Source organism: Acipenser ruthenus, chromosome 5 (assembly GCF_902713425.1).
Source record: "Acipenser ruthenus chromosome 5, fAciRut3.2 maternal haplotype, whole genome shotgun sequence".
NCBI classification, from domain to species: domain Eukaryota; kingdom Metazoa; phylum Chordata; class Actinopteri; order Acipenseriformes; family Acipenseridae; genus Acipenser; species Acipenser ruthenus.
Genome location: NC_081193.1, coordinates 47,426,431 through 47,451,720, shown reverse-complemented (window position 1 = coordinate 47,451,720; position 25,290 = coordinate 47,426,431). Strand labels below are relative to the sequence as shown.

Below are 25,290 nucleotides of genomic sequence, written 5' to 3'. Positions count from 1 at the left end.
GTAACATGGTTAAACAACTGAAACAAATAGTACCAGAAATATTTTCCACAGAAAATCTAATTTTGTGGCAGTGGCATACATGGAATCATGAGTGATCATGGATGCTTAATTAAAAGGTGTTACTTGACATTTTAACACGGTTGTCAATCTGAATGTTACAATACTGGGTCTAGAGCATCTGTAACACATTTAAAGTTTGAATACCTTGAACTCCTTGGAGAAGCAGATCCACTCCACTTCTGTAGAAAGAGAAGGCTCCTTCATAGTCCTGTTCAGCTTCTTTCTGCAGAGCCAGCTTTATCAGCTCACCTGCCTTTTCTAGGTAGTCTTTCTTCCCCATTTTGGTCTTCTGGCTGCCAGGGAAGAGTACCCCCCTGCTGCCTCCCTCGGCACCATTCTTACTCATCTCTGGATCATGGCCGACAGACTCCTTTCGTGTGGGTTCAGGAGATGGGCCACCCAGCAGCTTGTTTGGGGAGTCGCTGGCTGAGGCCATTCCATCATCAAACTCAGCAAGAGAGTCTGTGTCCACTCGCAAAGATATCAGATCGTTGTCACTCGAGAGACCTGGAAAAATACATTAGATTTCAGTTCCTGCGTTCTTTTGAACCCTTTGTGATGAGATTTGTCATCATAAAAAAGTTATCACCAAAGGACAGTTCCTGACATCTAATCAGTTTCATGCATATTAGTTTTAAGATACCAGAGTTGGAACATCTTACCTTTCAGTTGTTCAATGTATGTAAGAAAATTGAGAGTTACATATGGTAAATGTCATTAGAAAATTGATTTAAAAGTCTTGTGCAGCATGAAGTGACAAAAGTCAGTAAATGCCATACCACTCATAACAGCTGCATCCAGATGATGGGCAGGGTAGCATTCAATAACAAAGGAGTAGTGAAAATGGCAAGCGGTAAGAAAATTAAATTTAAAAACCTTGGTAACACCTTTACCAAAGAAAAGTTCCACTGAACAACGATAAGGGGAGCAGTGAAAATCCATCTTCAACGACATTTTCACTGCTCCCCTGATCATCTGTTGTTGAACGATGTTAATATGTTGTACTAAGGGTGGTTTTAAAATGAACTTTGCTTCAGTAACATTTCCATTTACACTTCTCCCCGGCGACAGGGATACAGGGGAGATGCCCGCATGTTTGTTTTTTTGACAACAGTATATCTTCAGTTGTGATAAAACTTGGTATGGGCATTCATTATACAAGTGCTTGGGGGTATAAACATCTTTGTCATTGTGATCTACTTTTGCATGAGTTTTGGACTCTGATTAGGTGGGCTAATGAAGGCTACAGAACCCTGCTTAAATTTGATTAAACTTTGCACTGACTTTTACTACAGCAATTTATTCCATATACTTGCCTGAACTTAATTAAAGTTTTCATAAGCCTTTATATTGATATATTCTACCATGGTGACCTACTTAATAACTATACCGATACCTGTAATGTATTATTTTCAACCTTGATAGGGATACCTGGTTGTCATTGTTTTGTTAGACTTCAAAAAGACTTTCATTGCTCCCCTTATCATTGCTGTGTGGAACTTTTCCTTCTTAAAAAGGTGTTGTTGCTAAGGTTTTAAAATTCGTTTTCTTACCTCTGCTATTTTCACTGCTCCCCTTATCACTTAATTCTACCCTGTACACCATATCTCAGTATCTAAGCTAAAAACTTAACTTGGATACAACCGAGTTATGGGAGGTTTGGCATTTCCTGAGTTTTGTGACTTCAAGCTGCACCACTGAAGTTAACTGAATTGTCATTTTTTGTAAGGAATTTCCTCACTTTTGTGGCTTCAAGCTTAAAGAGTACGTAGCGGGGTTCCGAAAAAATATAGCACTACACGTCCCCATGTCCTTATTATTATTATTATTATTATTATTATTATTATTATTATTATTATTATTATTGCACACAATGTCAAACAGGTAACACAGCAATAACGACTCATGATGTAGTACAGAGCACTTGTTTTTTTCTTTTTCTTAAATCGCTCTTAAGTGATTTAGAGTACAGATCTCAAACCCCACTGCACTCATGTTGAAAAGAGCTTTGAAAAATACTTTAAACTTAAGTGTAAGAAGTTGTCAGGATGTTAACAATAAAAATAAAAATTCCAGGTACGTTGTTTAAACAGTTGTAGCAACACGTGGAGACGTATAAGGCTATATGTTTCAAAACCCCACTACCTACTCTTTTAACCATAACTATATTTAACAGTTTTTTGCAAAGAATTCCCTGACATTTGTAAATGATTGTAATGCTAGTATTTGTTATGTAAGCAATAACCTATGACAGGTGCATTTTGAAGCACAGGATCCTAATCCGAGTGCCTTCAAACACACAGAAGTACGGCAAGATAGGACTTACCGCACAGCCTGTTGTAGGTTATTCTGCTCATAAGTCCTCTATGTTTATTTAGAATTTTTTTTTTGTAAATACGATTTTAAACTTTAAATATATTTTTATTGAATATATCTTTCCACAAGTACAAAATAGTCTGGACACATTGGCTTAAGAACGTATTGCTGATGAATAAATTGCTCATTTATTTTTGTAGGTATGAATATTTTTGTATCGGTATAACTGCTTACCTACATGTTTTATATACAGTACATGGGTATGTATATTTGATGTTAACAATAATGACGCTCTGAACCAAGCCATTGTTTGTTCTCACCACTAGTTAGGCTCAGAGACAGGCAGGCTTGCTTACTTGCCTGCTGGATGTCACGCAACACCAACAAAAGAGTTTACTGCATTTTAATACACACCGATGTTTGCAATTACTGTCCTTTTGTTTACTTTATTACTTTTTGCACCGATTTTAAAATCTGAACCCAATTGTTTTTTGTTTTATTTTTCCACCATACGCAATCTCTTACTTATTAAGGTTCAATGCAACCATGCTCTACCCTGGGTTATATAAACTTCTGATTGGCTGCTTCGGTACTCAAGACTGGGAACTCAAAGGCGCTCTTACGGTTTTTTCTCCAGGTCTGCAGAAAAATGACATGATAATTTGTATTGTACACAGGGGAAAGGTATACATGTTAACTCATTATCTTTTAAAACTATTTTATATTCCATTGGCCCTACTTTATCTTCAGTGCTATCAGACTTGCAAACAAGTTTCAATCAGATTCAAAAATCTTTGTGATCTACGTTTATTGCTTAATATTGATAAAACTAAATGTATGTTATTTAATAGGGGACGTGCAAATGTTACCAATCCTGCAGTTCTTGAGCAAGGCTGCAAAATTGGTACCTTTTGTAAGGTTGACCTTGAGCTAGTGGAAGTTTATAAATATCTGGGTATTTGGCTAGACAGTGCACTTACTTTTAAACCACATATCATTAAACTACAATTGAAAGTTCGAGCTAGACTCGGCTTTCTTTACCGAAATAAATCATGCCAGCTAAGTACTTATTGGTACAGATGTCTGTACTACCCATTTTAGATTATGGAGATGTCATTTATAAAGCTGCTTCTAATGTTGCCCTTAGGGAGCTTGATGCTTTATATCACTCTGCAATAAGATTTGTCATTGGTGCTCCCTACCGCTCTCATCACTGTGATCTCTACACTTTGGTTGGCTGGCCCTCACTTCAAACACGTCGGCTATGTCATTTGTACAGACTCATTTATAAAACCCTAATCGGGAAATCACCCCTCTATTTAAGAGAATTGTTAACTATATCGGTCTCCTATTACAACCTTCGATTCAGCAATTTGATTAGTTTAATTGTCCCTCGTGTTTTTACTGCTGTTGGGTATAACTCATTCCAATATGCAGCTGCTCACGATTGGAATGAGTTACAATCAAGGCTTAAACTCCCTGGTTTTATCTCAGAGGGTGCTTTCTTTTCTAGACTTGAAGCTCTTTTCCCTGTTTCATGTGCTTGTCAGAGCAGACACTGATTTTATTAGGTTTTTTTTTATTTATTTATTTTTATTAATTGATTTTGATTTTTTTATTTGATTTTGTATTGTTGTAATGTCTCTAACTGTCTATGTATTGTTGTTTCTTGTATTTATGTTGCCTGTTGGCCAGGTCGGCATTTTAAATGAGAACTTGTTCTCAATGTCTTTACCTGGTTAAATAAAGGTTTGAATTGAATTGAAAATACTAATTCTATTGAAAGACTGTTTAAAGACTTAGAGACAACGTTACAAAGTGTTTATGTGCCAAAAGACATCACTCAACCCCCTTCCATTGCTGAGATATTAATAGATGAAATTTGGAGTCTAAATGGAAGCAAAGATAAAGCCATTCCTATTGTGCCACTATAATGGAACTTGGATGATCTAGCCTAGGTTACACATGTCTGTGCCGGGCAACTATAACTCTACAATCCAAAACAAATGATACTGTTCAAAAGCTGTATTTCTTATTCAAACTCTTTGAGCAACACTGTTTCTTTGGTGTCAGAGGGTTAAAGAAAATCTTCAAAAAAAAAAAGTTTCCTTGAGGGAAATTCTTCAGCAAGGAACCTGTCTCTGGCCAAAATCACCTTGGCTTAAATTATATTCTAGCACAGGGCAAGTACTAAAAAACCTGTTAGGAAAATCACCTCAGGTAGTAACTGTGACTTTCCCTATAATCTGAGTGAGCATTTACTATCCCTATGGTACACAGGTTTATTTTTCACATCTCCCTGCAGGAAAGTATGCATTAAGGGTACGCATACTGGCTGTTTCTTAAAACCCTGTCAGACAGTGGCTGACATTCAAATACACCTTCCCCTGAATGTGCCAGTAATGTAAAAAACGTTGTTAGACTAGATGATAGACTGAAGTACCTTTCTAATGGAGAACTGTATGCTGTACACAAAGCTGGTCTATAATACAAAGATCAAGATCATTTATTTAGATAGCCGCTTGAGACACTACGGGAGTGATAAACGGAATTATCATCAACTACGATGTCACAAAAAAAGACAGCAATCCGTTATTCAACAGATTTTAATACTGAAAGAAATAAGCACCTTGAAAAGAAAACAGCTTAAAAGAGATGTTGCAGACAGTAACCTTCATCAAGAGATCGAACAAAAAAAAGCGATATATTGAATATAGTTTTACAGCCTTTTAAACTTGTTCTTAGGGACAGTACAATTAAGCAGCACCAACTTTTTTGATGTATTACAGTATGCAGCTTTGCACGCTTGGGTCTGGTTTGTATTTGTAGGAATGACCTCCAAGGAAATCAGGAGTGCGCTGCATTAAGTGTGATGCTGTCCTTTCCTGTGGATCAGAGCTCAGCAAAAACGTGGGCATTAAAACCCACACAACCGTATTGCATCTTACCTACATCTTACCTATTCTGTTTTCTGGCTAAGGACTGCCAAAGACAAGACTAAATTGAATATTGTATTACTCTTGGCAGTCACAATTCATTTTTTGGTACCACAGAAAACAAATGCTCCACACAATCACTGGTAGTAAATTGATCATATTTAGGGTACCACTGCACTTGTGAGCAGTCTGAGTGAGGTTATCTGGCAACAAACTCAGCAGTACTGCTTGTACAGGTTTCCTGGAAAAACATTTTGGGGTGTCATTCAGCCCATCAATGCTTGTCCTAGTGTCTAACTGGTCACAAAACGTTGTCTGGTTGGCCCTTAAAAGTTCCCAGTGACTCAGCAGCAACAACCTGTCTTGGTAACTCATTCTATACACTCCACTCAAATGTTGAAGTGTTTTGTTATTTTAGCACCTAATAAAAAAACTAATTCTAAAACAATATTATAAATAAGAAATGCCTACAGAGTTGTTGTATGTTGGCTTCAGCTGACAAAATGTTGGCTTATTATTATTTTAAAACTTAATTTAAGATGCATGTTATCTAAAAGGACTTTCAGTTAACAATTCTACAGTACAGTTAACAATTCTACAGTTGCAAACACCTGAACAGTTACAGTATAGAAGAGGGATTCTGAATCACTGACTTCACTTAAGCCCCTTTCACACTGGCATCTCTACCCGAGTCAGAACCTACCCAGGGCAGGACCTGGTGTCATGCAGGTTGGCTATGCGATTTCGCACTGCTTTTGATAAAGCAGGGTTGACCTGGGCGACAGACGCAAGTAAACAATACGTATCAATACCCCGGGCAGCTTGTTACAGACGCTTCCATCCAAGCTTTTTTGGATTGAACCGTCGGCCCAAATGATTAGAGCAAATGTTTCTTCATCCCTGCTGTAATATATAAAATTATAGGGGACAGCCCTCTATGGCATCTAATTTTAAATGTCTTCAAAAAATTGCTACAAAAAGAGGCAGTGGATTTGCAGCATTTACCAGTTTACTCAGGTATTTAATCTAATTCTCTTTATTTCCAATTCTCTTTTGCTCTTTGTCTTTCTTGTATTTGTATCCTTATTCTACAGATGAAAAGATTATGCAAAAGATGCACAAGCTGTATTAGGAATTAATCAACCTTGAGAAACTGGACCTGGATTTGCAGGGTAACATCATTCATTCCATTATTTCGTATGATGGTTCTTCCTGTGTAAACCTTTTCCTATTTACTGCACAGAACTTTGACATGATTTTGTTTTGTTTTTTCTTTGATTATGTAATGGTTTTACCAGGTGAGCACCTATTGAGATGAAAAGCTTTTTCTTCTGCAAAAGGGTTATTACAGAAAAGCAACAGCACATCCCTCAGGCACTTTAGCAAAAATGATTAACCATTTCACACCTAAAAGAATTATGTTCTATAATTATTATATCTAACTATTATATACATGTTATTAATCCGAGGTAGGGCATTTAAAAAAAAAATGGATTACTATATTAGGTTAGTACAGAAAAAGATAGAGCACTACTTATGGTATTAATAAATACATAATAAAAACAATGTATTTTGTGCTGTATTTTTTTTTATACACTGCACAATAAGTTTACAGTTATTTATTTCAAAATATAGATTTGGTTTGTAATTTATTTTTCTTCCTTTAAATATGCTTTTGTAAACAAATACACGTTTACAAAAAGCCCTTACTCCTGCACTACATACTAGCATAGAGAATTCATCTTTGTGTCATTACAATATGACCATTTTCCATAGGAATCACAGTAATAACAATATCAATAATGATTCATACATTCAGCTCTTCGATTTCCATGCCGACAATTTTCTTATAATGGTTCGTGTTCTACAAGTCTAAAAATCAATAATGATATTATTTTAGAATACAGATATGTCTTAACTGTAGCATGTTTCCCAACATGCTAATAGACTAAATCCTGGATATAATATAAACTAAAATAACAGGTATAATTAAATATAATTTGAAGCTCAAGTTTTTTAGACGACTAGCCATGTATTATGTTAGTTTTTTTTATATAATAAATATTTTTTGTAGTATTGTACTATCAAAACATTCAATTTATGCAGTGAAACTTACCTCCATACTCTGATTGACTGGTAAATGTCAAATCATCAATGCCACTTAAATCTTTCTGAACTAAAACAAAAAGACAAAGATCAATGGTATATTTAAATATATCATTGCATCAGTATACAACATAGTCAACAAATCAAACTAATTGCATATACAGTATTTAATCTTAGCCACACATCAATTAAGACTAATATTGAAATGTTAAATGAATGAATTAAAAATGGACTTTATTATTATTTATTTCTTAGCTGACACCCTTATCCAGGGCGACTTACAATTGTTACAAGATATCACATTATTTTTACATACAATTACCCATTTATATAGTTCGGTTTTTACTGGAGCAATCTAGGTAAAGTACCTTGCCCAAAGGTACAGCAGCAGTGTCCCCACCGGTCAAGAGTCCAGAGCCCTAACCACTACTCCACACTGCTGCCCTTGCATTCACTACATAGTATTATAGATAACCATGCATATGCATGCAAAGTCACCCTTTTATAATAGACATCCTTTAGATTCATCATAAAGCCACTCGTTTACCACATTCAGATTTACAATGTAATTAAAATAAATAAATAAATAAATAAATAAATAAATAAATAAATACAATTTAAAAAATTGGTTTGGTTAATTGCTTTTAATTTGTGCTTATTGTGAACACCAAACTGCCTTCCTAGCTTGCACTTAGCAATACATGAAACCTACATAAATTAGAAAAACCTGTAATCAAACATCTAAAACTGTCTTTAATTAAACTGTATTTAGGTAGAACAGCAGGAAGCAGGAGAATTAACAAATACTTTCCTATACAGCAGCATATTTTCCTATACAATGCTTTAATATGATCACATGATTCAAAGTGACAATTGTTTTGGGGATTGTAAATGTTATAATTATGCCTATTTAACTAATTAAGTGCCTGATCACTTAAAATTTAGTTTAATGCCCTGTATTTGAATTGCAAGTGTCTATGTTTTAAAAAGATTGCATCTACTTTTAAAATGATTAAAACAAATTACACTATTAGAATTAAATAAATGTTACTTAACGCAGGAAAAAGATGATCCTGTCCAACATTCTGGTACAGTTTTCATTGGCTAAAATACATTTCAGGATCAATGATAGTCAGTCATATACTGTCCTCTCTCAGTATCTGGCCATGATTTTAACAAGACATTACAAAGATCGGGCAATACTGCCATCAAGTGGAGACAGCCGGGAATGGGATTTTTTTAATTAATTAATTTTTTTTTTCTGTGTTGAAATTCAGTTTCTACAGATGCCATTTGTTTGCATTTTATTATTTAACTTTACAAAATACACCCCATCTATTTAAAAAAAGAAACGTAACATAATGTAAGGGGTATGTCATATCAGCTAAAAAGGATTGTAAACAGACTATTAATATATCCAGAGGTTAGAAATAATGTGGCACTGAAATGGTTAATGTTCACTGGACACCACTGCTAATGGAACTTTATTAAGAGAATCATAAAATAGAACTGTGTACCAATTATAAAGGCCCTATATTGAGTATGTAGTCTGTTCTGTGGCCAGAGTTTAAAGCAACGCAGGAGTGACAGGGTTCAATTTCACTTGACAACACTGGCAATTGATACAAGTGTGTAGCACTAAGGCATTAAGACAGTAAATCAGTGTCCTGTCTATGCAGCCGTAACTACAAAAGCTACACAGCGTAATATGACATCAGGAAATTGTTTTTATTTTTTTTCTTGTATGATGCCCACGATTGAACTTGACATAAAGAATCACAGACTAGATCTGTGTATTGAGTATGAAGCCAATATCAAAGAGTAATGTCCATCATCCAGGGATGCTTAATAATATACAGTTCTACACAGTATTTCATTTCTATATGCTGCATGAAATGTTATCAAAGTAAAAAATACTGCAGTCTTCCATACAATTGTATAGCTGCAACTATATAAAAACCTGTGCAGTTTGAAACAGTTTTTGTAATAAGATATTTCAGCACTGACATAAGTGCTACTAGACTGTCTGATAAAAGTACTGTGTGTTAAAGCAGGTATAGAGCTGCCTGTATGTGTAACAGGGGAAGATGCGTCACACCTTTAACTAGTTTTGTGTCCTCTAATAATAAAAATGTGCAAAAGCATGTGAAATGATTCTCTTGTTTCCTGCTTGACCATCAACTGCCTTGTCATACAGTATAATTCTGCGGGAAATTGGGGGGGTGTGGGGCAACTTTGCCTCAAAACATAAACACAGAAACAAGAGCATGAAGTCTGGCCAGTTAATGCACATAAAGAAAGGAAGTCCACGACAGTTGAGATTTTTTTTTAGTAGTTTTAACCTCTTTAAAGAGTTACTGTACCACAGAAACTGTATTGCATTGTGATATATAATGACATTGCTGTGGTATGCCAAGAGGTAATAATGGAACTCTCTAGTCAATAAAGCATCCATGCTTACTGAGGAAGAGGCCACAGTAATGCCATTACTACTAACTGTTATTTAGTTATTTACCTTATCTAAAAATGAAAGAGTTTTTTTGAGAGCAGAGCTCAAGTGTCTGTGTGAAGTATTTCATAAGTAAGCAATGGTTTTAGAACAGTCATCTCAGCTGTGCTTTGTTTGCCGTTCCATTATTCAGTAATAACAGAACAACTTACCCATATATAAAAAACAGGAGAGCAGTGTCTAGTTGTTGTACAGTATCCGATTAAAAATCTTGTGTAATTGCTAATTTATTGTTCAACTACGGTTTAAATCTTGGTATGCAATAAAAGGAAGAGCAGACTACTTTGATAATGCAAACAAACCTTCTGAACTGCAGTCCGATAAACTGTCTGCAAGGAAATCAGAAAAGGGCTCAGCAGGGCCAATCAACTCCGAGCCGTCATGAACCTCTCCATCCTGAAATGCAAAGATCATACACATTAGCACGTAACACTAACCACAATCCGCAGCTACTAATGGTGCAGCTAGCCAGGGATTCACAAGAGGATTACGTGTGAGCTTGGCAGTTTTTAAAAGAAACATTACTTAATTTAATTACAAACACAAAGTTTTGATGGCTATGGTTTGCACACCAAGAGATTAATCAAGTGCAGCACAAAAACATTTCAAGTAAAAGTGCTTTTAAAGTTCCAAATGATTATTATCTCTGGGTCTCAACAGGCAAACATTTGCTGTACACAGCCTACATGTTGGAAATATTGGTACTCAGGGTGCCTTTGATCTGCTACTATTTAGCAGATGCTGTCCAGGTTCCAGTGGGTTTATACTGATGGTACTGGCAGTCAGCCCAACTCTCTGCTTTGGTCTGTGACAATATACTCAACGTGGTGACCACCCAAGCATTATATTTCCTAGGATCTCATGGAGCTTAAGCAACCAAGAAAATTGGGTTTTAACAATTTATGGGCTGTATTAAAGTATGCATTTGTGTTTAGGAGAGGGGAGGCTTATAGTTAAGGGCATGAGCTTGTATGCAGGACTATTTTAGAAAGGAATTGAAGAGAAAGAAAAAAGTGGAAATCTATTTAGAAATCCAATTACAATCTTTAATGTGGTCTTTTATCCATGCAGTCTGTCACAGTATTCCTTACTGGTATATAATTTAAAAAACTGATTTAAAAAAACATCTTGGCCCCCACAGCTCGCATTTGCACTTATGTTCAGCTCTGGGGCTATTATAGACAAAGCCAGGCGCATGAGTTTATACATGCATCCAAAATCACAGGAATCTTCTCAAAAAACAGCATGCGACAGCTTGCTAGGGATTCGCAAGAGGATTTTATGTGTTTGGTATTTTTTTTAAAGGAAAACATTACCAGTACTTTGTTTAATATAAAAGTCTGATGTGCCCATTTGCATGATTAACTTTTTATGAGCAACTGCATTTACTCCCACATACCTGGGCTACTGGTTAATCAACATAACAATACCTGTGCATGTTTCAATTGTAAAATACCTGCATGTATGTTTCCTGTTTTGTTTTTAAACAACTTTGCTTTCTTGTTTCCTGAGCTTTTGGACCTAATCCCCCCCCCCCCCCCCCCAAAATATTGTTGTGTACCTTGAAAAAATCTTCAAATTGCTTGCTGTTAAAGAGAGCAGGGATGTTGGCGGAAAATTGGAGCAGATCTTCAGCGCACTGTCGTCTTTCCTCAATCACAGTCTCATCAAAGCGACCTGCAGCAGCACAACACAGCATTGACCTTAAACTGTACTGAAGCCTTTGTGTTGGAATCTAAACTGGAATCTGCAATCACATTTTAATGTTTCGGATTCTTCTGACAAATACAAACTAGCATTTAAACATCACCTCTTTAAACCCAATGGTTTTCAAAAAGCCAACCTTGTGGGTGCTATAATCTGGTTTAAGACACAAAGCTGGGCACATTTACTAACTAACTATCTATATACACACACACACACACACACACACACACACACACACACACACACACAGTATATAAACACAGGGGCAGGATTCTATTTTAAAGACCTAAACATTCACTGCATCCAGTCACTACAGTTAAGAAACATATGTCATTTATCAACCAAATTAAAGTAAAATAAAATGGTTTACCTTACAAAACATACTCAACAGGTTAAGTTAAGGACTCAAAAGTGTGCCAACAAAGTTTGTTTCTAGTTACGTGAAATAAAAACAGGTCCAAACTGCATTTTGGTGTAGATACCTAGATAATTCTGGACCATCGGACCATATTCAAGAATTTGAGCCAGTGCCAAGTTTCTTAATGTTGATGCTACAAAGCTTCAAATAAATAGCGTATTTATTGGTAATGTCTTCCTAGTTCTGTAACTTCAGCAGTTTGTTATCCCTTTAACAAAAAGATTGTGTAAACTTACCACTGGGGTAAATGCTTTGTGAATATAGTTCAATTTTTCCTAACTGCAATGATTACCACCTGGGTGGAATGGGTGCACAAGGACAAGAAATGCCTTTACTGTAGGGCCACTTGGTAAGTCATCAGTTTAGCTGATATTTGATACCAAGTTCACAGATCGCAGCTTGAGACATTTTGCTAGACTGGTTTCTTTGTGCAGTGCAGTATGCAAATGACAATTCTGCAGCCTGGCAACTAATGTGCAGTTAAGGCCACAGTTATATACCTTGGATAATGCATTTTAATCAGTAACTCGTGCAAAAAAAAAAAAATTAAAAATCAATATTGTAAGAAAATAATAATAATAATAATAATAATAATAATAATAATAATAATAATAATAATAATAATAATATAGTAAGTTAATACATTACTGTATTCAGACAAGAGACATGCAAGAATTCTTACCAAAAACTTTGGCTTTGGCAAAGGGTGGAAAGAGTTCCGACTGCCTGTATAGATTTTTATGAATCTGCCAAAGGTCCTTGTGCAGCTTCTTAAAGTCGCTATATCTCTTCCAGACAATTATCTGAAATAGAAAGAAAAGGACATGATCAGACATAACCAGCATCTGATTCAGGAATTCCAGGTGCATCTCTTGTTTACAGCTTTTGGCTGCATATTTTTAATATGCATCAGTCCTAAACCTGCAGAATACATGTCTTACAGAGGCTGTTGAAGGAAACACTGATAATGTAACATTGGGACACACTGCTGCACTATGTAATCAATGCAGAGATTGTGTTACTAAGAGCAGTAGTTTCAAGGTCAGGTCCAATGCCAGTTAAAAGGAGTTTCGAAACTGCTTTGAAATAAATCGCAGTACAGTACAACAAGAACCAAAAAAAACAATCCCCATTGTTGTATAGTACTGTGCTAATCACCTCGGTGGTCATCTATTCAGGAGTCAAGTTATCGCCTTGGCCCTATGGGTTTACAGTACCTTAATTACCTCATGTGTTTTTATTTCTCTAATTAACTAACAGTATGTTGATTATACTATTTATTTATAATTAGGGTTTCTGTTATTCAATGTTTATTTTTAGACACTTTGTGGTTTGTGTAGAATGGTCAAAAATCAGTGCGTATCAGGATTTTTTAGGGAAGCAACAAAGGGTACATTTTGACCTTCGAAGGTTCGGAACACATTACTGAAGGAAGGTTCGGACCTTCAATGGTACCAATTTGCATGATTTACTGGTGACGTCACCATAGCTACTTGTTTATATTTGATTGAAAATCCTGTTATTTTACAGGTAAGCCATATAAATGGAATAAAACATCCACATGTAGTTTAAAAATACATTATATAGAAAGGTAATCATGTTTTTATAATTTAAATAAAAATACACGTTGTTTATTTACACAGAATTGATGCTGCTTGCGAGTAAGCTTGCATTGCAGCAGCACTAACTGCAGTGGACTTAGGCAAAACAAACTTAATTTAACAGTCACCGTTCCAAGCAGGTTATCATTTTACTACTACTACATAATAATAATAATAATAATAATAATAATAATAATAATAATAATATGAACTTACGCTTGTCAAGTGACCCCAGAGATTGGTTGTGCCTCGATGATACATCAACAGTCTCTTGCAGTTTGCATTCAGCTTTTTTTTTTTGGTCGTCTGGGCATTTAACAAAAAAATCCCAAACAGCAGAGGGGTTTCGAGACATTTCTTTCAATACATCTTACGCTATAAAACGCTGTTGAGATGGCGAATGAAGAAATTAAAGGTTTGCCTCTGGATAACACAAGCTGGAGGGGCGGACTGTGCTCAGTTTTCGAAATTAAAATTATTAGTGTTAGCATATATTTTGTATGTTGCAAACATATTCTACCATAGCACTTCTCTTACATTGTCTAGTACATATTTTACCAACACACTACAACCGCTAATTCGAATTCCTGGCTAGCGAACGAACCTTCGAACTTTCTAACACAATCCTAGGGCTTTTATTATTTATTTATTTATTTATTTTAAATTAATTGACTGCTTCTTTCTGATACTGCTCAAAAAGATACATACAATACACAGTATTATACCAACTTAACCAGATTCACAAGCATGAGCTTTATGAAGGAAGGTGCTGAACTGCAAAGAACCAGCTCTACTTATACATCCCAATGTTAAACAGGAGCTCACTAAAGCCAAACCAAGTGTCAACATCAGCAACTGAAAACACAAATTACCTCTGGAAATTATGAATGTCACCACTGGGAATCCACAAACAATTATATTACCACTCTGTAAAAGTGTATTCTTTTTATTGTATTGGGGAATATGTTAAAAAAAAATAGCTTTCTCAAAAAGCTATTTCATATTCTTACAATTACATTATTCATACATTATATATATATATATATATTGTGAGAGGGTAGTCCTGGGGGAAAAGAAAACAGGACTACACCTCCCAGAAGGACATGGGCTGAAAAACCCTAAGTTAATTGTAAATGTAATTGGTTAATTGTTTTATTAGTAATGATCCCCTGCACCTGGCTATCATTGTCAATTAGAGCCAGGTGCAGGGTATTTAAAGAAAGCAGCCAGTCGGTTTGGGGCTGCTGTGTGGAGAGCCCACTTGCTAGGATGCTCAACTGTATGAAGAGGAAGGTACCTGTGGAAGCCTTGTTGGGATTTGAGTTATTTGTTTAAAAACTGTGTGTTTTGTTTTTGTTTGATTTTGTTTTTTTGCAGGTAAACAGCTTAGATGTCCTGTTATAGTTTAGGTTCCTGTTTTGTGTTTTAGTTGAGTGCTCAAGAAAAGAGCTAGGTGTTTGTTTATTTGGTTTTTGTGTTTGTTTATTAAAAAATATAGCGCGTCAGTGCTTAAACCTCAATTTCCTGTGTCCTGGGTCTATTTTTAAAGGGGCAAAGAACCCGAGTGGGTGCAGTTTTGTTACAATATATATATATATATATATATATATATATATATATATATATATATATATATATATATATATATATATATATAAAATATACACACACACACACACACACACACACAGTCACCTCCAAAATTATTGGCACCCTTGATAAAGATGAGCAAAAAAGGCTGTATAAAATAAACAACACAGGTAATGAGCTATATTTTATGCTCAAATATATGGGAAAACCATATTCTTTTATTTTAATACACTTGTTCAGAGAAAAAAGCTTTTTATTAACAAAGTAATAAAAAAATGTTCTCAAAAAGATAGGTGTCAGAATTATTGGCACCCCTAAAGATTCTTAATAAAATGAAATTAAACAAAATTAAATCTGCATTAACATTCTACTTCTTTAAGTTCATCTCAGTCTTAAGGAACTGTATTGTGGCCTTCCATGGCTTCCTGTTTCACTGGGGTATAAAAATGAGGTAACACGCATATGAAATCCATTTGTCATCCATCACCATGGGGAAAGGCAAAGAATTCACAAATGAAAAGAGATAAATGGTTGTTGACCTTCATAAATCAGCCAATGGGTACAAAACAATAGCTAAAAAAAACAAAATATACCACTTACCACTATTAGGGCAATAATTAAGAAGTTCAAAACCACTGAAACAGTGGTAAACGCCTGGTAGAGGACGCAAGTGTATCTTGCCCCCACGCACAGTGAGGCAGATGGTTTGGAAGGCAAAGGGAAATCCAAGGGCCACAGTTGGAGAATTACAGAACTTGGTTGCACCTTGGGGTCACCAAGTCTCCAAATCTACAATTAGACGCCACCTCCATGCCAATAGGCTATTTGGAAGGGTTGCCAGAAAAAAAGCCTTTATTGAGAGCAACCAACAAACGTAAGTGCCTGGAGTTTGCTAAACGGCATTGGCACTTCGATTGGAAGCGGGTGCTATGGTCAGATGAGACGCAAATAGAGCTTTTTGGCCACACGCACCAGCGGTGGGTTTGGCGTCGAAAGAAGGATGCGTGTGCAGAAAAGAACCTCATACCTACTGTAAAATATGGTGGTGGATCTTTGATGTTATGGGGCTGTTTTGCTTCCACTGGTCCTGGGGCCCTTGTTAAGGTCAACGGCATCATGAACTCTACCCAGTACCAGGACATTTTAGCCAAAAACCTGGTTGCCTCTGCCAGGAGGCTGAAACTTGGCCGCAAGTGGATCTTCCAGCAAGACAATGACCCCAAGCACACATCAAAATCCACAAAGAAATGGTTAATTGACCACAAAATCAACATTTTGCAATGGCCATCACAGTCTCTGGGCTTGAACCCCATTGAAAACCTGTGGTTTCAATTGAAGAGGGCAGTCCATAAGCGCAGACCGAAGGATATCAAGGATCTGGAAAGATTCTGTATGGAGGAATGGTCTAAGATCCCTCCCAATGTGTTCTCCAATCTCATTAAACATAATAGAAAAAGACAGTGCCGTTATCCTTGCAAGGGGAGGGTGCACAAAGTACTGAAAACAAGGGTGCCAATAATTGTGACAATTCATTTTTTTTGGAAATAAATTTATAATTTGAGAAATGTGTAATTTTGGTTGATTCCACTGAATCATTAATAAAGTCAAATATATTCCACATGTTGGAAAATTACGATATAGCTCAGTACTGGTATTATTTATTTTATACAGTCTTTTTTGCTCATCTTTACCAATGGTGCCAATAATTTTGGAGGTGACATATATAATGTATATAACTTTAAAAAGTTTTGCTTTGTGGACATATTGGGTAGTATATGTATATGTAAATATATATATATATATATATATATATATATATATATATATACACACACACACACACACACACCCACACACACATACACATATACTACCCAATATGTCCACAAAGCCAAACTTTTTAAAGTTAATATATATATGGCAACTTAAACGGCTAGTTTCACACACAGTGATTAGCTCTAATCTAGGATTACTTTTCCTAAAGTAGTAGTCCAAGATTAGTGCTAACTGGGAAATGTGAAACCAGCCGAAAGAGTTCCAGAACAACCTGCAGTGTTTACAAGAAACACAGTATTATTAATTCGTCATTTAGCAGGCACTTTTATCCAAAGCTATATAGAGACTAGGGGATGAACTCTGCATCACAACTACAGTCACTTAGAATAGGACCTTGGTTTTACGTCTGTGGCAGGAATGGCTGAGTGGTGACGTCACGGCAGAAGAAGGGACAACAAAAACAAAAAGGTAAGATGCAGTGGCGCGGGCGCCGTTTTATTTAAAGCAACCAAAAATAAAATAAATATTTAAACAAAAGAACACTTGCTCACAGAGCAAAATAAAAGGGTAAACAAAAACAAATCACGAACACAAAATCCAAAATAAATAAACCATGAACCATACAGGTCAGGCTGGGCAGTCGCTGTCACTGTTCCTGTATGCTATGATTTAGTTTCGTTTTAAGTAACTCCGTCTCCTCTCACACACTCTCTCCTTCTGACACCCACCCAGAGTGCCGAGAGCTGCAGGCTTTTATTAACAGGTGACCATCTCCCGATTAGCAACAAATTAAACCACTTAATTCATTCGGGAGATGGCCACCTTCTGCACGAGTTTTAATTAATTACTCCTGGCAGAGGACGAGCACCGATCTCGCCTCTGCCAGGACACGTTTTAAAAAATAAACAAAACAATAACATACGGCGCTCGCCGTCATGTATACAATAATACAATAAAAGTAATACAAAATAAACACACTGCACAGGGGCGGAGGGGGAGACCCCGATCTAAAAATAAATAAACAATGTACAGGGCTGCTCGCCCTGTTACATATCCCCCCCCTTGTGCGAAGCACACATGGCCCCAACGGCCACCTCCCCCCTCAGTCTCAATGTCCCGGAAGAGGGGGAAGCAAGTTGTTTCCGGGGGGTGGCCATGGTGGAATCTCCGGCACCCCCCAATTTTTCGTGGCCGGCAGCTCCCTTTTCCGGGGCTCCCTCCACACTCTCTCCTGCCGCGAAAGTGCGGCTGGGGGAGCTGGTCTCCTGACCTTCCCCCTCCTCTTCATGGCCAGCAGTTCCCCTCCGTGGGGCTCTGACCACCCAAACTCCTGCCGCGAAAGTGCGGCTGGGGGATCTGGTCTCCTGACCTTCCCCCTCCTCTTCATGGCCAGCAGTTCCCCTCCGTGGGGCTCTGACCACCCAAACTCCTGCCGCGAAAGTGCGGCTGGGGGAGCTGGTCTCCTGACCTCCCCCCCTTTCTTGATGGCCGGCAGCTCCCCTCCGTGGGGCTCCGACCACATGACCCCAGGCGACGGCAGCGGACCCTCGGGAGGCGACGGCAGCGGACCCTCGGGAGGCGACGGCAGCGGACCCTCGGGAGGCGACGCAGGACCGGCAGCAACCCTAGGAGATGCAAGGGAGATACAGGCAACCCTAGGCGATGCCGACGGCGGGAGGGTAGCCCCTGGCCATGAAGGCAGCAGCAGGAGCTCCACTTCTCCCAATGGTGGTGGGGGAGGTAGAGGTTGCTCCTGCTCCTCTCCTCCTGACGGCAAAGGCGGCAGGGGCTCCTCCTCTTCTGGCGGCCAAGGCGGCAGGGGCTCCTCCCCTTCTGGCGGCCAAGGCGGCAGGGGCTCCTCCCCTTCTGGCGGCCAAGGCGGCAGGGGCTCCTCCCCTTCTGGCGGCCAAGGCGGCAGGGGCTCCTCCCCTTCTGGCGGCCAAGGCGGCAGGGGCTCCTCCCCTTCTGGCGGCCAAGGCGGCAGGGGCTCCTCCCCTTCTGCCGGCCAAGGCGGCAGGGGCTCCTCCCCTTCTGCCGGCCAAGGCGGCAGGGGCTCCTCCCCTTCTGCCGGCCAAGGCGGCAGGGGCTCCTCCCCTTCTGCCGGCCAAGGCGGCAGGGGCTCCTCCCCTTCTGCCGGCCAAGGCGGCAGGGGCTCCTCCCCTTCTGCCGGCCAAGGCGGCAGGGGCTCCTCCCCTTCAGGCGGCCAAGGCGGCAGGGCTTCCTCCCCTTCAGGCGGCCAAGGCGGCAGGGCTTCCTCCCCTTCAGGCGGCCAAGGCGGCAGGGCTTCCTCCCCTTCAGGCGGCCAAGGCGGCAGGGCTTCCTCCCCTTCAGGCGGCCAAGGCGGCAGGGCTTCCTCCCCTTCAGGCGGCCAAGGCGGCAGGGCTTCCTCCCCTTCAGGCGGCCAAGGCGACAGGGGCTCCTCCCCTTCAGGCGGCCAAGGCGGCAGGGCTTCCTCCCCTTCAGGCGGCCAAGGCGGCAGGGCTTCCTCCCCTTCAGGCTGCAACAGGGAAACCAGCAGGCATGTTCCATCTGCTGGCGGTGGTGGTGGGAGCGACATGTCGTCCTCCCATGGAGACGGAGGTGGCACCAGCAGGTATTCTCCCTCTGCTGGTGGTGGGAGCGACACGTCGTCCTCCCACGACGGTGGAGGTGGAACCAGCAGGAATGCTCCTTCTGCTGGCGGAGGTGGGAGCGACTCACAGTCCTCCCAGGGCGGTGGAGGTGGAACCAGCAGGTATTCCCCCTCTGCTGGCAGGTACCTGGGCTGTGGACCTTCGGCCTTCCCCTTCTTGGGCCGTGGACGCACCGACTCCCCCCTCTTGGGCCGTGGACGCACCGACTCCCCCCTCTTGGGCCGTGGACGCACCGACTCCCCCCTCTTGGGCGCAGGACGTTCGGGCTCCTCCCTTTTTGGCGCAGGACGTTCGGGCTCCTCCCTTTTAGGCGCAGGACATTCGGGCTCCTCCCTTTTAGGCGCAGGACGTTCGGGCTCCTCCCTTTTAGGCGCAGGACGTTCGGGCTCCTCCCTTTTAGGTGCAGGACGCTCGGGCTCCTCCCACTCAGGCGCAGGACAGTCTCCCTCTCCAGGTCTCCTCTCTCAGGTGGTGGTGGGACCAGCAGGCACTCTCCCTCTGCTGGTGGGAATGGGCATAGCAGGCACCCCTCTGACAGGAGAGGGCAGGTGAGTGGAGAATGTCCCCGCTCACCGCAGATGGGGCACCAGCAGTCATGCATGACCGCCCGGAGGATGGCATCCCAGCTGCTCTCCCGCTTGGTGGCCGCGGCTGGTAGCTCCCGCTTCTGGGGTCTCCCCCGGGGTATCTGGTCCTGGCTCGCTTGGGCAGCCCACTCCTCTCCCTGGTATTGGGTGGGGCAGATGGCCACTGTGTGCCCAAACTCCCCACAACCAGGGCACCACTCCTCCACCACAACCCCTGGTGGCCGCTGTTGCAGCTCCTTTTGCTGCCTTCTGCAGCTCTTCCTCCTCTCTCCTCTCATCTTTCTTCCTCCCATCCTCCTCTTCACTCTCCTTTTCTCCACACAATCAAAAAATGAAAAAAAATGAAAAAGATGCAGTACCCTCTTCTGCCTGCGTCCTGGAGGCGCTGCAATCCCACGCAGGACACCACGTGTGGCAGGAATGGCTGAGTGGTGACGTCACGGCAGAAGAAGGGACAACAAAAACAAAAAGGTATGATGCAGTGGCGCGGGCGCCGTTTTATTTAAAGCAACCAAAAATAAAATAAATATTTAAACAAAAGAACACTTGCTCACAGAGCAAAATAAAAGGGTAAACAAAAACAAATCACGAACACAAAATCCAAAATAAATAAACCATGAACCATACAGGTCAGGCTGGGCAGTCGCTGTCACTGTTCCTGTATGCTATGATTTAGTTTCGTTTTAAGTAACTCCGTCTCCTCTCACACACTCTCTCCTTCTGACACCCACCCAGAGTGCCGAGAGCTGCAGGCTTTTATTAACAGGTGACCATCTCCAGATTAGCAACAAATTAAACCACTTAATTCATTCGGGAGATGGCCACCTTCTGCACGAGTTTTAATTAATTACTCCTGGCAGAGGACGAGCACCGATCTCGCCTCTGCCAGGACACGTTTTAAAAAATAAACAAAACAATAACATACGGCGCTCGCCGTCATGTATACAATAATACAATAAAAGTAATACAAAATAAACACACTGCACAGGGGCGGAGGGGGAGACCCCGATCTAAAAATAAATAAACAATGTACAGGGCTGCTCGCCCTGTTACAACGTCTCATCCAAAGGACGGAGCACAAAGAGGTTAAGTGACTTGCTCAGGGTCACACACAGTGAGTCAGTGGCTGAGCTGGGATTGAATTGGGAACAAGCCCTTTTCACTAAACAATGGACCACTAAGTCTCCAATCACATTCCTTTGTTGTATTTGCTGTCGTCTGTATCACAGAACTTTTTTTTCCAACATAGATCTCTTTTTAATTTATTGCAGAAGTTACTCGTATCAAATGCATACTTGTTTTCAAATGGTGGGAAGTCACCTGAAAGACTTGTAAATCTTGGTGCCCTTTATATATTATTAACTGTGTATACACATACAGAAGATAAGCATGGCTTTAATGTACTTCTCAAAATAAACATTTAAGGTTTTCAAGAACTCCAAGAACCCCCAAATCTTTCTTAATAACTATATCAGTTAAAGCAACTTAAAGGGCTAGCATTATCCTCCGTTGTACAGGGCTCTCCAACTGTTTTTAATGCTCTGCCCACCAAGTTTTCTAGAATACTTGTACCAGCATCCACATTAATTGCTGGCTTCAATTGGTTCTACTATATTAGCAGCAACCCACTACTTTTACATGCATTTACTGTAGTATTCTCAATATTTCTGTATAAAGTACTGTCGATATAAAAATATTAATTGCAAGTTAAATGAGAGAAGAACGTCCAACTTTTGTCCTAGTCCACCGACAAACAGCATGGAGATGAGTTGGAGCTGCACATGGACAATGTTAAATTCTACTGAGTAGCCTGGATATCGGTTGAAGGGTTTGGTATCCCGAATATAGCTTAATCACGCATACTACTCCGCATATACTGGATACAGCTATCCAGCATATTACAAAGGAGGATGTGAATGTCAAGTTTAGAGGGAAAGTGTAAAGCAAGTATCCAGAATACCTATCAAGTTTCTGGTGCATGCAAACGCCACAGGTGATTCAATACTGAGGTGAGGAAGTGGATAAGATTAACAGAGCGATGCGGTTAAATATGTGTATTTAAAAAAATAATAATTATAATAATTCTGCTGTGCTGCCATACCCACCCCCCACTGTGACTTTCCACCCGTTAATTATTCTAGTTGGAGGCTGCTGGAATTCTTTTTTTACTTCCTGTGCAACAGGTATTAGGACCCTACCTGACATGCCACAGACAACAATGTGTTACATCAGGTTAAGTAAGGTTATAATTCTAGCTGCATATGAAAATTACAGCACAGTGGCAAAAAAAGTGGGTTAAAGAGAATCTGAAGTCCGAAAAAAACATAAGATAACGGGATTGTAAGAATTTTGCTTTTGTTTTCGGAACCCGTGACGCGTTACAGAACAGTTTGCAATAAACCCATTACCTTACCTTTGCTGTAAATAAGACATCGAGATTGTAGTGACAGAAAATCACCAAGGGAATGCATTGCTCTCCTTATTCTTGGGGGAATTTGTCAGGAGAAAGAGAATTTCTCTAATAAACATTGTAGTGTATCCAGATAATGCTCCCTCCAGCAACAACGCTGCTTGTTTTCTGTTACTACATTTCCAGCATTGTTGTAGGATGACAATGTATCTATATAAACTAAATTGTTCAGCAAATTACCTCAAGTTGATTTATGAATATGTGAATAAAAAAATATCAAAAATCAGGATTACATTCAAAATACTGATGCACAATGAAAACGCGACAGTAAGTTTTACATCAATAGCTCATTGGGCACAGATATAATGTTATTTACATTTTAAATAGTGAGCAGATAGGTTTGTTGATTGTTTGAGTAGTATTGTTCCTTGAGATAACAAAATACTGAGCTCAAGTCATGTGATTTCATAAAAATGCTCAGTCTTTGGTATTTGAGTGGAGTTAAAATTGCCAAAATGAGTTGATTAAGAATCTGTATCATGATTTTCATTAACGCAAGAACAGCGAATGATACAACCATGCCCCGCTTGAGTAATGAAGATCGCCTGGTTACTATCGGCATGATTGAAGGCGGCCTGTCTGTGAGAGAAGTTGTCCGGAGAATGAAATGTTTTGCTTCAACAATCAGCAGACTAGTCCAGAGAAACCAGGAAACCGGCTCTGTGAGGTACAGGCCACGTCCTGGAAGGCAGAGGGTCAACACACCGGCCCACCACGTCATGGCGAGCATTATGCTGACTGTTGCGTTGTTCAAGCCAACCGGTGGGGCGGTGGAAGTGTGATGATGTGGGAAGGAATCTCCTTTAACACAAGAACGCCTTTGGTGCAGATTGAGGGCAACCTTACTGCTCAACGATACATTGACGAAGTCCTTGAGGCAACAGTTTTTCCATTCCTGGAGGGCCAATCCGGAAGTGTCGATTTTCCAGCAGGACAATGCAAGACCACACAGTGCTAGGATTACAATTGGACGACTGCAAGAAAACAATGTCGAGGTCTTGCCATGGCCAGCTTTTTCTCCTGACCCAAGTCAAGTAGAACACCTGTGGGACCAAATCGCCAGTGCCGTCCACAGGAGACAACCGCGACCAGCCAAACTTCACCATCTGGCTGCAGCTGCACACAAATAGTGGCAGAACATCCCACAGCTCTCCATCCAGAGGTTGATCAGGTCTATGCGTCAACGCTGCCAAGATTGTGTTAATGCTCAGGGAGGTCATATCCGATACTAACTTTGTAATGTTTTCATTTTGAAAGTGTGTCACGTTTCATACTGAAAACTTATCGTGATTCTTTGATCTGTATTTTTATTCACATTTTCTGTTATTTTGTTTGATAGCTATGTTTAAAAAATTAGATTAAATCCATGAGTGTTGCGTTTCTTTTGTGCATCAGTATATATAGCTGTGGTATGGAAAACACGGGATGCACTAAAGATTATGTGTTTCTTCTAAACACTGCAGGGTGTCCTGTAACCCTTTAAGTAAATGTTATACCACACCACATGGGAAAAAAAACATATTATGGAAATATATTCATGATGAATAAGCACATACAGTAATTCAGGCATTTGATAATGAGTAACATATAATTCAACATATACTGTTAAGATATAATTCAGGTTCTACATATTTGCATCCATCTCTTCACTCAGTCCAGTAAAGGCCACAGTGCTTTCTCGTATGTTGTTATTCTTTTAATAATTAGTCTTTAAGAAGCCTTTACCTCTTGCACATCCTCAGGATTCCTTCTGGAGATGATCTAGAAACAGAACAAAAGGGAAATAATCAGTAAGGAACAGCTGTGGCAAATGAAATCCAATGCAAACCACTTAAAAACCTGTCTTTGCCAACTGGGAAATGTCTACAAAAAAAACAGGACTGTAAATGGGACTTTACATTATTAAATTATTACAACACACACAGACACAGTAACAGTAACACAGACATCTAATGTGTCCATTCAAATGTACATTTTGTCCTCTTGTTTTTTTTACAAATAATCCAAGGTATAGAAATGTATGCTCTTAGTTAACCTAACAATGCAGGCATTATTCTGTGTGGAACTGAAATGCAGCTTTCTTCAAACAGCCATCATAATTTGTTACTGCTCATAAAGGATTATATTTTTGATTTTTATAATAATGAACTGCATTTAAGGTTAATATAGTAGATTTAACAGGGTTTTTTTTAGCAGGTATAATAACTATATATACACGACCCCGAAGAATCTCCCTTTCATTTAAGAGCGTCTCTGCTCCAGTCCCCATGCTGGATCTTTGGTTTCGGTCAAGAAGCCAGGTGGCGTAAGGATGTAAGGCACGCCTCTCTTATGGAAGGGGCCCTCTAAGGGTTTTCAGTAGCAAATGAATTTCTGTTGCATGTTCTTTTTCTTTTGATCGTAATAGCAGGAGATTCACATGAAGTAAAATTAGACATGAAAATTTTGGCTGGTATTCAATTTGGCGGATTTTTATGTTGGGGATTTTTTTCACAGCACATTCACAAAAAGTTTTGCATTTATACTTTTAATTCCAAAAACATTTAAATAAATGTTTACTTAATTAAATATGTCTGCTAAA

At 39.7% G+C, this 25,290-nt stretch overlaps 1 protein-coding gene across 5 annotated transcripts in view; it reads right to left on the bottom strand.

The window, feature by feature from the left end:
* Positions 1 to 25,290, bottom strand: part of LOC117402266 (ribosomal protein S6 kinase delta-1-like) — a 115,725-nt gene that overhangs the window by 80,271 nt on the left and 10,164 nt on the right. For 4 of the 5 annotated variants that reach the window (XM_034003241.3, XM_034003240.3, XM_059024291.1 and 1 more), the window contains exons 2-7: positions 24,435 to 24,470; positions 12,735 to 12,855; positions 11,489 to 11,604; positions 10,230 to 10,323; positions 7,429 to 7,488; positions 205 to 567 (exon numbers count right to left, since the gene is read on the bottom strand). In XM_034003241.3, the coding sequence (XP_033859132.2) occupies positions 205 to 567; positions 7,429 to 7,488; positions 10,230 to 10,323; positions 11,489 to 11,604; positions 12,735 to 12,855; positions 24,435 to 24,470 (790 nt within the window). The remainder of the gene's footprint in view (positions 1 to 204; positions 568 to 7,428; positions 7,489 to 10,229; positions 10,324 to 11,488; positions 11,605 to 12,734; positions 12,856 to 24,434; positions 24,471 to 25,290) is intronic. The other variant, XM_034921417.2, reaches the window with a different exon arrangement.